Below are 10,564 nucleotides of genomic sequence, written 5' to 3'. Positions count from 1 at the left end.
ACTTCAAATCTAATCCACAAAGCCTTTCACACCATCTCTTCTGTCTCTCTTTTCCTTTTCCCTCATTAAAATAAAGAGAAATGGAAGATTACGAGCAAAACTCAAACTCTCCAGCTCATGAAGAAGATTCTGATGTACGGAAAGGTCCATGGACTGAAGACGAAGATGCTATTCTCGTCAACTTCGTTTCCATCCACGGCGATGCTCGCTGGAACCACATAGCTCGTTCCTCAGGTATCAACTCAATCACCAATCTCTAATATACACACACAGTTGCATATCCATATATACTTACATATATATATGTTCAACTATGCAGGGCTTAAGAGAACTGGTAAGAGTTGTAGATTAAGATGGCTTAACTACTTGCGTCCAGATGTTAGACGAGGCAACATCACTCTCGAAGAACAATTTATGATCCTCAAACTCCATTCTCTATGGGGCAATAGGTAATATTATCATTTACAACTAGTTTCTATTAATTTTTGTATATTTATAGATATGCTTAAGTTTGAGACTCTTTTTGTTTTGTTTACTTGAAAAAATATTAGGTGGTCAAAGATTGCACAATACTTACCGGGAAGAACAGATAATGAAATAAAGAATTATTGGAGGACCCGGGTGCAGAAACAAGCTAAACACCTTAGATGCGATGTTAATAGCAATCTTTTCAAAGAGACAATGAAAAATGTTTGGATGCCTAGACTAGTGGAAAGAATCAACGCCCAAACACCATCCCCCACGTATGAGCAAGTGGAGTCTATGGTCACCGATCCACCTATCGAGGAACCGAATCCGGTCGAACCGGATTCGGTTCAATTTAACCAGAATTATCATTGTCAACAGCAACAGTTTGTGCCAGCGTCAGACGTGTCCGCAACGTCTTCGAATTCGCCAGCTGAGACGTTATCAGACGTTCAAGGAGGGGTAGTGAACGGGACGGTTTATGATCCACCGGGTCAAACGGGTTTCGGTGGGTTCAACGATTGGGGCTGTGTTGGTGGGGACAACATGTGGACCAATGAGGACAGTTTTTGGTTATTCCAGGACCAGTTGTGTAATGAAACGACATCGTATTTGTATAATTAAGGAAATATACGATTACGGTACGTAACGAGGAATTCAATTGCGTCACGTTTGGTGTAATATTCATTCGTGCGTGATGCCATTTTAGATACGGCCTTGGTATACGAAACTTGACTTAATTCGATCGACATGTTTTAATTTCCTATTTTTTTCTCTATTAAATTAAGTTATGATGATCACATGAGGATATTGTGATTTGTGATATACTATGTGAATTATTCAATATTACTTTTGTTTTCATAATTGTCAGGGAAAAGTTCTTAAATATAATTGATTTTATAGTGGAAAAAAGGATGTAGACTAAACTTAAACTCGAACCAGTTCGTATTCGGTTGGTCCGTTTTATTTACGACATAACATATGATCGAGATAAATAACACTCGTCCAAATATGAATAGTAATATAGTATGATGGTTAACCATTGATTACCTACACAATCACATGCTAGCATGGATCATATATATATACCATCGAAAATCAACAACTATTCTATATAAATTTTCACAAAATTGAGCTTGTCATAGCCCAACTTGATTTTAAATTACCACAGCACATGATTTATTTCGATATAAAAAATTCTCAACATATTTAAGCACATCTACAATTTGGTAGTCCAAAACGCTCGTATACATCATGTGATATAAGCATGGTCGATCCAATGATAAGTAACGTTATAAGTAAACATAATATTATGCAAGGAGTGGATTTATTTATATAATACGCTTCACAAACTTACATCAACAAGTGATTCTTGACGATGTTCCAGTGAAACCCTTCATCCATATCGTTGACCCCACATGTAGTTTCGATGATAAACTCGTGATGATCGCCGGCAACATTTCTGTAAAGTTTCACCGCTGACAAAGAAGCCGCCGCGGTCGGCTCCTCGTTGGGCGTAAGACGGCAACTCATCAATGCTCGAAGGAACACCACTATCGACGCCATGTGTCTTTGACGTCGACGATGCTTTGATAGCTGTAAACTGCGTGTCTAATCACTTTTACGTGCAAAGACATGCTTACACACACACAATATATATATATATATATATCTGTGAGTTTGTGTGTGCGCTTGTACAGTGTGTGTATATTCTTAACAACTATTGTTAAATGGGGAAACAAGAAAGCACAAGGAGGAAGAGGGAAGAGACAATGAAATATAATTTTGGTAAATACTGTGAATTTACCAAATTGCCAGTGCTGGAGTGCCAACATGGAGTTTGTAGCAGCATATATAGAAGCAAGGTCAATAGGTCATTATGGTTCTTATTACAACATGGTTTTGATGTCGGAGAGAAAGAAAAGAGTTCATCTTCACCAAGAAACATTGAGAGGAGAAGATACAATTTCTGATCTAATCCTTTCTCGTACCGGTCAATGATACAATTTCTGATCTAATCCTTTCTCGTACCGGTCAATGATGGTTGGACAACCTTCTAGTTTTTTTGGTTAACCTGACCATTTTGGTCAGGAAACCTGTATATTAATACTTTGTTTTCCTAATTACCAAAATTGTATATTGGAATTTGGTAAACTACAGTTTGTATATTACATGATATAATTTTTTTCAACGATATTGATGTATTAATACATTTATTAGTATTTTTATAACAAAATTATTTATAATTCATATTGTGCTCCGTATGTCAATATGTCTTTTGCTTGCTTACAATTTTCTTTACAGCATCTGGCCCAACGTAACCTGCAAAGGCCCAGCTCGTGAAACGATTAAGGTCGTTACAAAGGCTAGCTAAAAAGCCTAAAGAACTCTCTAACTGACTCCAAAGGTTTAAGCATCATTTCGCGCTCGAAATCCCCAATTCCCCAATCTTCGTCGTCGAAACCCTAAATTCTGAATCGATCCCGATCGAATCGAAGATCGTAGTGTTTCTGGAGTGGATGATAGCTACCCGTTAAACTCGGAACCCTAATCGGAATGGGAGGTACGGACGCGAAGGACATCCTCGGGTTGCCGAAGACGCCACTGTCTCTAACTCAGGAGAAGAAATCTCGACCCCAGAAGGAGTCCCATCGAAAACCCGATGGCATTTCTCGCGAGGTTTATGCTCTCAAAAACCCATGGAATGGATTAAATAGTCTCTCAAGCTGTTAACTTTCGTCGTTCTTTTTGTTGAATTTCAGGTTTATGCGCTTACCGGAGGCGTTGCGCCTCTCATGCCTTCAATTGATGTTACCCACTTGAAGCGACCTCCTCCACCTGATGAGAAGGTTAAATTTATAGACTTTATCATCTTTCTTTGAGATGATTATTGTGGGTTTGATGATAGTGTTGATATGGTAAGAAGAACCCTTGTTTGTTTTTAGGTTGCTTGGCAGTGGCTTCCCGTCAAAAGTTCTGCTAGGAAAGATGATTTGCAGCTCTACCATTGGGTATGTTCTTTATCTGTGGAACGTTGTTAAACAAAGGTTGAGCATTTGATTCTTTCTAATGCCATGTGTATATCTTTACAGGTTAGAGTGGTAAATGATGTTCCACCAACAGGTGACTACTCCTTTGCCAAGTACAACAAGGTATTTATTATGTTGCCTTGATGAGTCTCTATTATTACAGTCTCGTTTTGAGTTAGTTTTACTGTCCCCTCGCCGTTTATGATTCTTATTCGCTTTTTTTTTTTGTGAAAATGCAGTCAGTTGATGTCTTGAAATACACTGACGATGAGTATGAGAACCATTTAACGGACCCTGTAAGTGTAAGCTCATGCTTTTATGTACATGCTTGCTCTGGATAATGCTGACTTTGTTGATTAAACTCCTAACTTGTAGGTGTGGACTAAGGAAGAGACGGATCAGTTGTTTGAATTGTGTGAAAGGTTTGATCTCCGTTTCACTGTGATTGCTGATCGCTTTCCATTATCCCGGACTGTAGAGGAATTGAAGGATCGTTACTATAGTGGTATGGTCTGAAACTTCATCCGTTCATTTACACCATGTCCTTCTATTGGTTTTCTCTGTTTTTATTTTGTGTTACTCGGACTAAGAATTCTCTTACTTAACTTCTTTTGTAGTAACTCGGGCCCTGCTGCGTGCTAGAGCTCAGTCTCCAGCAGAGTTGGCAAACCATCCTCTTATAAAGGTCACCTTCTGCTTTTATATCTCTTCTTAGCGAACTAAGAAGAACTCTTATGTTCAGATATTTGTAGTTTACTTTAGCAACCTATCCTTGTCGTGTTTTATGGAGAGAACATCTCTGTAAATACTGTTTTTTTAATATATTGGCATAACCAGGAGCCTTATGATATGACACGCGATAGAGAGCGCAAACGTGCATTGTCAATGGTCTTGTCCCAGAGTAGACACCAAGAGAAAAAAGATGCTGAGGTTTCTCTCTTTAATTTTGACTAAGCAAGTCTAAATTATATCTTTGCTTTCTCTTACACGTCTCCCATAAAACTACAGATTCTTGCTGAGGCTAAGAGAATCACAGAGATGCGTTTGGCTGCGCGTGTAAGTGTTTTCTTACAACCAGCGTGCTCATTCGTATAAACTAAATAACAATAGATAAAATTGGTTACCATTATTGGTGATACCCTTTTACCTTAGACACATATCAGAACTCTATTCTCATCATATTGTCTCTTAAACGATTAGTCTTTCTGGATGTCCAGCGTGCGGCGGAGCCTGATGTGCCTGCGAATGAAAATATCGGTAGTGTATCTCCATCTTCCAATTCTCAACTTCCTGCAACTGCCGTGGCTCCATCAACACTAACTATGGCTGATTATGCCTCTACCCTTGCTTCTCTGCGCATGGTGAGTGTCCTTTTCTTCCTCTCTATGTTTTTTTCGTTTGGGTTTCCAATGATCTGATTCTTCTGGTGAATTTGTCAAATTTCCAGCTTCATGTGTATTTGAGAACCTATGGACTTGAACAAATGGTCCAAGCTGCAAGCTCTGCTGTTGGTCTTCGAACGATCAAGCGCGTTGAGCAGACTCTGCAAGATCTCGGGGTTTGTTTCTGCTTCTTGTTCTGTTTTAGCTCTTCTTCTATTTATTTATATACCATTTGCTAATCTTTCCCTTGGACTGAGGAATAAGATTTAACTAATGCCTTAAAGGGCACTCTCACTCAAGCTAGGTTCTTATGAGTTTACTTCGATTAGAGCTGCCTTTTAGACTTTTTCCAAAATGGAGTTTTAGTGTGTATAGAGTTTTCTGTTTTACAGGTTAATTTAAAGCCAAAGGTTCCTACAAAAACTGTATGCGATGAGCATCTTGAATTACGGAAAGAAATTCTAACACTACTGAATCTTCAGAAACAGGTAAACTATATAATACAGGTTTCCATATATAAAGCCTATCTTGCATAAATTCACAACTTGTATCCTATTATGGCCTGGTTTTGATGTGTCACGTAATTTCAGCTACAGTATAAAGAATCAGAAGGTTCATCACACCGTGAAGGGACATATGGCGCAATGCCAGATACTCCAAAAGTCAGCATCATATCTTGAATCTCCAATTCTTACTGCAGTTTCATCTTTTCCTATGGATATATATCTCTAATCCTCTTTGTATTTATTGATCAGGATCGTGTTTTCGCATCTGAGCCATTCGGTTTTGGAGGTACATTTCTTTTACCTCCTTTGTTTCAGAACTTTATGTACTACTTCACCATATCTAACTTGCAAGGTGTGTGTTTGTGTTCACAGCTGAAAGACCAATCAAGAAGGAACCAAAGCGCAAGGTAATCCAGAACAGAGTCTGGTCTTTCTTTTCATATCAATTTGGAGTCTAAACCTCAATAACAATATTGTTTTGGTGAATCCGACAGGGTCCTGGAAGACAATCAGATACTCCTTCACCAGCTCATAAGCGCCCCAGAAAATTGAAAGCATCTGATCTCTAAATGCAATACTACTGATTCCAAATTTTCATGTCTATGTAATTTGCAATTTCTTATACAGAAGTAAATCCTCTTTTGGATTTGGGAACTTTTATGTTTTTTACTTTCCCTCTAATCCAAATACTCAAGTGTCTCCAAATCACATTCACATGAAAGGAAGAGATAGTTGATCTCGTCAAATTATGATTAATCTATTAAATTATATGGTACTTAGCCATAGTTGCACAGTCACATGCCGGCATGGACGGAGATCGATCCATCCGCCAACACATTGAAAAAGGGTAATGGGCCTCTGGGTCCATATAACTCTTTGGGTTTCTTTTTGTATCTCATCAACTAATAATTAATTTAGTTTGAGAAAAGCTCTCTCTATCTCTCTCTCTCTCTCGTCCCCCATCTTCACGCTCAAAGCTTTTTCGATCTCCCTTATTTCCTCTGGCAATCGTAAGTTTCTTCTTTAATAATTAAGTCTAAACATTTATTTGAATCTATTGAAAGTTCTGTGGCCTTAATCGAAGTTCTTTTTTTTTAGTGCATAAGCATTTTTGCCAATCTATACTTAAATTTTGGATATCTACCTGATTATGGTGGTAGCTTTAAAATCATGTGTCACTGTAGCTACATCACTAATTACCCTAAGAAAATTTATGTTTTGAAGTGCGAATCAAAATAGTACACAACATTTTATAGAATTTATTTATATATGCAAAAGTTTGATGGCATTTTGCCATTTTTAGCTTATTTATTACAATTGATATATTTTTATTTTAGTTCTATAACATTGTATATATTGGCTTCTATAATATTTTTATATAATACATATTTATCGAATAATAAGTTTTCCGATTATATATATAATAATGTATAACCAAGTAATCAAACGATCTTAGTAAAGGTTATTTGAGCTTTAGAAAATGTGAAAGGGCATTTCAATATTTGTTTATAACCTTTTAATTTCTTCAAGAGACGGACGAAGAAATAAATAGACCAATATTAATTTTATCTCTAGTATGATGTATATATCAAATAAATTTCCTCAGATTCTCTAACATTGTATATTTGTATTTTGAAGTGTTACTGTATAATCTGCGAGACAAAAGAAACAAAGCAAGAAAGATTCGTACGTACGCATATATTATTTTGCATGATATCAATCACATCTTCTAGATGAACTCTAACCACATGTTCTATGTTCTTCGAATCATAATATATAAGTTATGTTAAAGCACCAAGTCTTGTCTACCTTGACTATTCTAGTCATGTCTTTATGAATTATCGCTTTCTTGATTTGGATTCGCTTCTCCAAGTTAGACTCAATCTCAAGTTATGGGACCATCACAAGCCTATATATGGTGATGTTACAAACCTAGCTGCGGGTATAACCAACATTACAACCCTTCACTTGTCTCCTGATTCACTTGAGGTATGTTATGTATGGTCTCTCACTTCAACTCTACTGCTACCTAGCTAGCATGGTCTCTCACCTTTTATATTATAGGCGTTTCATTTCTGCTGTAAATCTATGCCCGTGTTCAAAAACCTCCTTAACTTATCTATTGAGAGCAACAAGAAGAAAGGTTGGCAAGTAATGCCACTTTTGCTTAACAGTTGTCCAAATCTACACACTTTAGTCTTTAAGGTAATTTGAGATTATCTTCACTCTTCTTCTTGTTTATACATTCTCAAGATTGGTGTTTTTTCAGGGTCTTGTGCACAGAGTCACAGATAAATGCGGAGATGCATGCGCTTGCACTCCTAATAACAAACACAACAAGAAGATGAAGAAGAAGAGTAAGGTAATATCTTGTTTATGGACATGTCAAGTGAAAGTGCTAGAGATTGTAGAGTATGGAGGTTCTTTTCAAGAGCTGAAACAAATGAGACATTTCTTGGGAAACTTGGAATCTCTTGAAACCGTGAGAGTTGGTGGTATTGATGCGGACAACACCATCTTCTTGCGGGCTAATTTGTTATCTCTCCCCATAGTTTCATCATATTGCAACAACATCCACTTCATCTGATTCTTTTCTTTCTCTTGGTTTCTCAATATCTACTGTGCCTTGTTGTTTCCTTTATTTATTTAGAAGCTCAAAGATATGGGGATATGTTTGAGAATAAGAGTGTAATGATGTTTCATTTTAAGACAATTTTGTTGTATCAAAATAGCAATGCTTTATACAATTTTCCGTTATCAACTCTTCCTCTTTCTTTGTTATCAATTTCCGTACGGAGTTGCTAGCCTCTCTGTCTCTCGTTCAATTGGCGAAAAATGTTAGCCATGAAAATATCACCAGCAAGCTGACACGGTCGATCCTCCACATCTTGAAACTCTTGGTCAAGATCTTCTGCACAAGGCTGTATCTCTGAAGCATCTTTCTTCTTCTGTTTTAAGACTGCTTTTTGGCTCCGCAGCTCAAGAATCTTGCACCCGACAACTTTCATATCTTGTTCAAGTTTTTTTCCTTTTGCAAACTTCTTTTTTTATCAATACCAACCGCTAACCACTCACGGTGATCATTATCTGTAGAGTGGGCTGAAGTGAGGGCGCTGTGGTATAATATTGAAACCCCCTTCGCTTTAGAATTCTTCCAGTACAGCTACATGTTTTAGAAGGCATATTTTTATAAATTTTGGTATACTAATTTTTAAAAAAATATTTATATGTAAATATAATTTATAATTATTTTATCAATAATAATATTTGTAAGAATTTTATCCTTATTTATAGAACTTTTACTAATAAATTTGTTGAAGATGTGTAATGTCAAATAATTATTATTTTTAAAACGTAAATTTTTGGTATTAAAATTTATTTTACTAAATTTGTTATTCACTGCAGTCAAATATTTCTGATAACAATTGCTAATATTTCTATGTAGTTAATTTGAGAAAAAAATATGTTTACCAATCATGAAAAATTAAATTAGTTTCTAAAATTTCAATGTGATTTATATTATATATACTAGGTAAAGAATCCGTGCGATATCGTACGGCAAATAAATAATTAAATTATATAAATAATTATATTTAATCCGGTTGTATTTTTCCCAAAACAAATATTACATACAATTGCATCTTCATTTTTTTAAGTTTATTCTTTCAATTTTCACATAATATATAGCGCCAGTTACTTCTTAAATAAATTTTAATTATTTTTGCATGATATTTAAATACTTTTTCTTATTTAAGAAATTGTATTAGAATTTTTAGTTCATACTTTTATAAACAATTACTATTTCTATGTTGGTAAAATATTATTATTTTAATATATTTATTTACTTGCTTTATTTTTTTAGAAAGAATATTAAAGAGATAGGATATATCTTAATAAATATATGTTGAAATAAGCTTTCACATTTATAACATTACCTTGAATTTCTGGGAAGGTTCTTATAAAACAAAATATTTACTATATTAAACTAGCACAATAATTAAATAAAATCAACTAAATTCTTATATTATGAATTTACCTTTTAAAAGACATGTTGATTTCTGTTGGATTAGTAAATAGTATTTTGATAAAAAAAATATTTTTTAAAAAACTTACACTAAAACTTCTAGAAGTCTATCGGTTTTTAATAAAAAATTTAAGACTTATACTAAAATACAAAAATAATAAATAGAGCTCTCTATGTTTATATGTGTTTTTTCAAAAATATTTGAAAATCATTTAACAAAGAATCTCTACATTTTCTAGTCTTTTTTAACGCTGATTTATTATGACATTACATTTATACATAGACGATTCGACAACCGACAATACTACATGCCTTATGAAGATCTACGCCTAACTGCATCATCTGAGCCTTCCTATGAAGATCCATTCCTGACCAGATTTGCTTGCACCACGTTGAAACTTCCTTGTAAATCTTTTCTTTTGTAGTCTGTATTAATAAATCGCTCTTCTCCGGGACTTGAAACCTGGTTTTCCTGTAATCGGCAAGAAATTGCATAGTCTGGGGTTTGAACTCTAGACCTGGGTGTAGAAGCCTTTAAACCTTAACCAATAGGCTACAGTGCTTCCACAAACTATTACTATTTCTATGTTGGTAAAATATTATTATTTTAATATATTTATTTACTTGCTTTATTTTTTTAGAAAGAATATTAAAGAGATAGGATATATCTTAATAAATATATGTTGAAATAAGCTTTCACATTTATAACATTACCTTGAATTTCTGGGAAGGTTCTTATAAAACAAAATATTTACTATATTAAACTAGCACAATAATTAAATAAAATCAACTAAATTCTTATATTATGAATTTACCTTTTAAAAGACATGTTGATTTCTGTTGGATTAGTAAATAGTATTTTGATAAAAAAAATATTTTTTAAAAAACTTACACTAAAACTTCTAGAAGTCTATCGGTTTTTAATAAAAAATTTAAGACTTATACTAAAATACAAAAATAATAAATAGAGCTCTCTATGTTTATATGTGTTTTTTCAAAAATATTTGAAAATCATTTAACAAAGAATCTCTACATTTTCTAGTCTTTTTTAACGCTGATTTATTATGACATTACATTTATGAGAAAGATTACATAGACAATCGACAACCGACAATACTACATGCCTTATGAAGATCTACGCCTAACTGCATCATCTGA

General features: G+C 34.6%; 4 protein-coding genes across 6 annotated transcripts; 3 read left to right on the top strand and 1 right to left on the bottom strand.

Annotated features, from left to right (window-relative positions):
• Positions 1-1,228, top strand: LOC106320536 (myb-related protein 305). The gene is made up of 3 exons (XM_013758916.1): positions 1-234; positions 320-449; positions 552-1,228. Exons 1-3 carry the CDS (start codon positions 81-83, stop codon positions 1,087-1,089), a joined length of 822 nt encoding a protein of 273 aa, XP_013614370.1. The 5' UTR covers positions 1-80; the 3' UTR covers positions 1,090-1,228.
• A 461-nt stretch (positions 1,229-1,689) lies between these two features.
• Positions 1,690-2,031, bottom strand: LOC106320537. Its single transcript, XM_013758917.1, has one exon. The coding sequence runs from the start codon at positions 2,029-2,031 to the stop codon at positions 1,819-1,821; it is 213 nt and encodes a 70-aa protein (XP_013614371.1). The 3' UTR covers positions 1,690-1,818.
• An 839-nt stretch (positions 2,032-2,870) lies between these two features.
• Positions 2,871-6,128, top strand: LOC106320533 (SWR1-complex protein 4). 2 transcript variants are annotated; one of them, XM_013758911.1, is made up of 16 exons: positions 2,871-3,144; positions 3,228-3,314; positions 3,411-3,476; positions 3,558-3,617; positions 3,734-3,790; positions 3,870-3,999; positions 4,112-4,179; positions 4,332-4,424; positions 4,503-4,550; positions 4,712-4,855; positions 4,942-5,052; positions 5,269-5,364; positions 5,473-5,538; positions 5,632-5,668; positions 5,755-5,789; positions 5,877-6,128. In XM_013758911.1, exons 1-16 carry the CDS (start codon positions 3,022-3,024, stop codon positions 5,949-5,951), a joined length of 1,296 nt encoding a protein of 431 aa, XP_013614365.1. In that variant the 5' UTR covers positions 2,871-3,021; the 3' UTR covers positions 5,952-6,128. The 2 variants fall into 2 exon arrangements, with proteins under 2 accessions (XP_013614365.1, XP_013614364.1); XM_013758910.1 differs by having other exon boundaries at positions 5,467-5,538.
• Positions 6,129-7,127: 999 nt separating this feature from the next.
• Positions 7,128-8,145, top strand: LOC106320535 (F-box/LRR-repeat protein At1g48400-like). 2 transcript variants are annotated; one of them, XM_013758913.1, is made up of 3 exons: positions 7,128-7,371; positions 7,447-7,587; positions 7,652-8,145. In XM_013758913.1, exons 1-3 carry the CDS (start codon positions 7,216-7,218, stop codon positions 7,967-7,969), a joined length of 615 nt encoding a protein of 204 aa, XP_013614367.1. In that variant the 5' UTR covers positions 7,128-7,215; the 3' UTR covers positions 7,970-8,145. The 2 variants fall into 2 exon arrangements, with proteins under 2 accessions (XP_013614367.1, XP_013614369.1); XM_013758915.1 differs by having other exon boundaries at positions 7,138-7,371; positions 7,510-7,587; positions 7,652-8,136.
• Positions 8,146-10,564: the final 2,419 nt, after the last annotated feature.

The sequence above is a fragment of the Brassica oleracea genome, unplaced genomic scaffold, assembly GCF_000695525.1.
Source record: "Brassica oleracea var. oleracea cultivar TO1000 unplaced genomic scaffold, BOL UnpScaffold00954, whole genome shotgun sequence".
Taxonomy (NCBI): Eukaryota; Viridiplantae; Streptophyta; class Magnoliopsida; order Brassicales; family Brassicaceae; genus Brassica; species Brassica oleracea.
Note: the sequence above shows the minus strand (reverse complement) of the source record. Positions and strands in the feature narration are given on the sequence as shown.

Excerpts from the sequence above, each read along its gene's own strand:
- LOC106320536 (XM_013758916.1), top strand. The coding sequence starts at position 81 with ATGGAAGATTACGAGCAAAACTCAAACTCTCCAGCTCATGAAGAAGAT. Across the intron at positions 235-319 it reads CCACATAGCTCGTTCCTCAG|GGCTTAAGAGAACTGGTAAG; the intron begins GTATCAACTCAA and ends TCAACTATGCAG. Across the intron at positions 450-551 it reads CATTCTCTATGGGGCAATAG|GTGGTCAAAGATTGCACAAT; the intron begins GTAATATTATCA and ends AAAAAATATTAG.
- LOC106320537 (XM_013758917.1), bottom strand. The coding sequence starts at position 2,031 with ATGGCGTCGATAGTGGTGTTCCTTCGAGCATTGATGAGTTGCCGTCTT.
- LOC106320533 (XM_013758910.1), top strand. The coding sequence starts at position 3,022 with ATGGGAGGTACGGACGCGAAGGACATCCTCGGGTTGCCGAAGACGCCA. Across the intron at positions 4,551-4,711 it reads AGATGCGTTTGGCTGCGCGT|CGTGCGGCGGAGCCTGATGT; the intron begins GTAAGTGTTTTC and ends CTGGATGTCCAG. Across the intron at positions 5,790-5,876 it reads AGAAGGAACCAAAGCGCAAG|GGTCCTGGAAGACAATCAGA; the intron begins GTAATCCAGAAC and ends TGAATCCGACAG.
- LOC106320535 (XM_013758913.1), top strand. The coding sequence starts at position 7,216 with ATGAATTATCGCTTTCTTGATTTGGATTCGCTTCTCCAAGTTAGACTC. Across the intron at positions 7,372-7,446 it reads TGTCTCCTGATTCACTTGAG|GCGTTTCATTTCTGCTGTAA; the intron begins GTATGTTATGTA and ends TTTATATTATAG. Across the intron at positions 7,588-7,651 it reads TACACACTTTAGTCTTTAAG|GGTCTTGTGCACAGAGTCAC; the intron begins GTAATTTGAGAT and ends GTGTTTTTTCAG.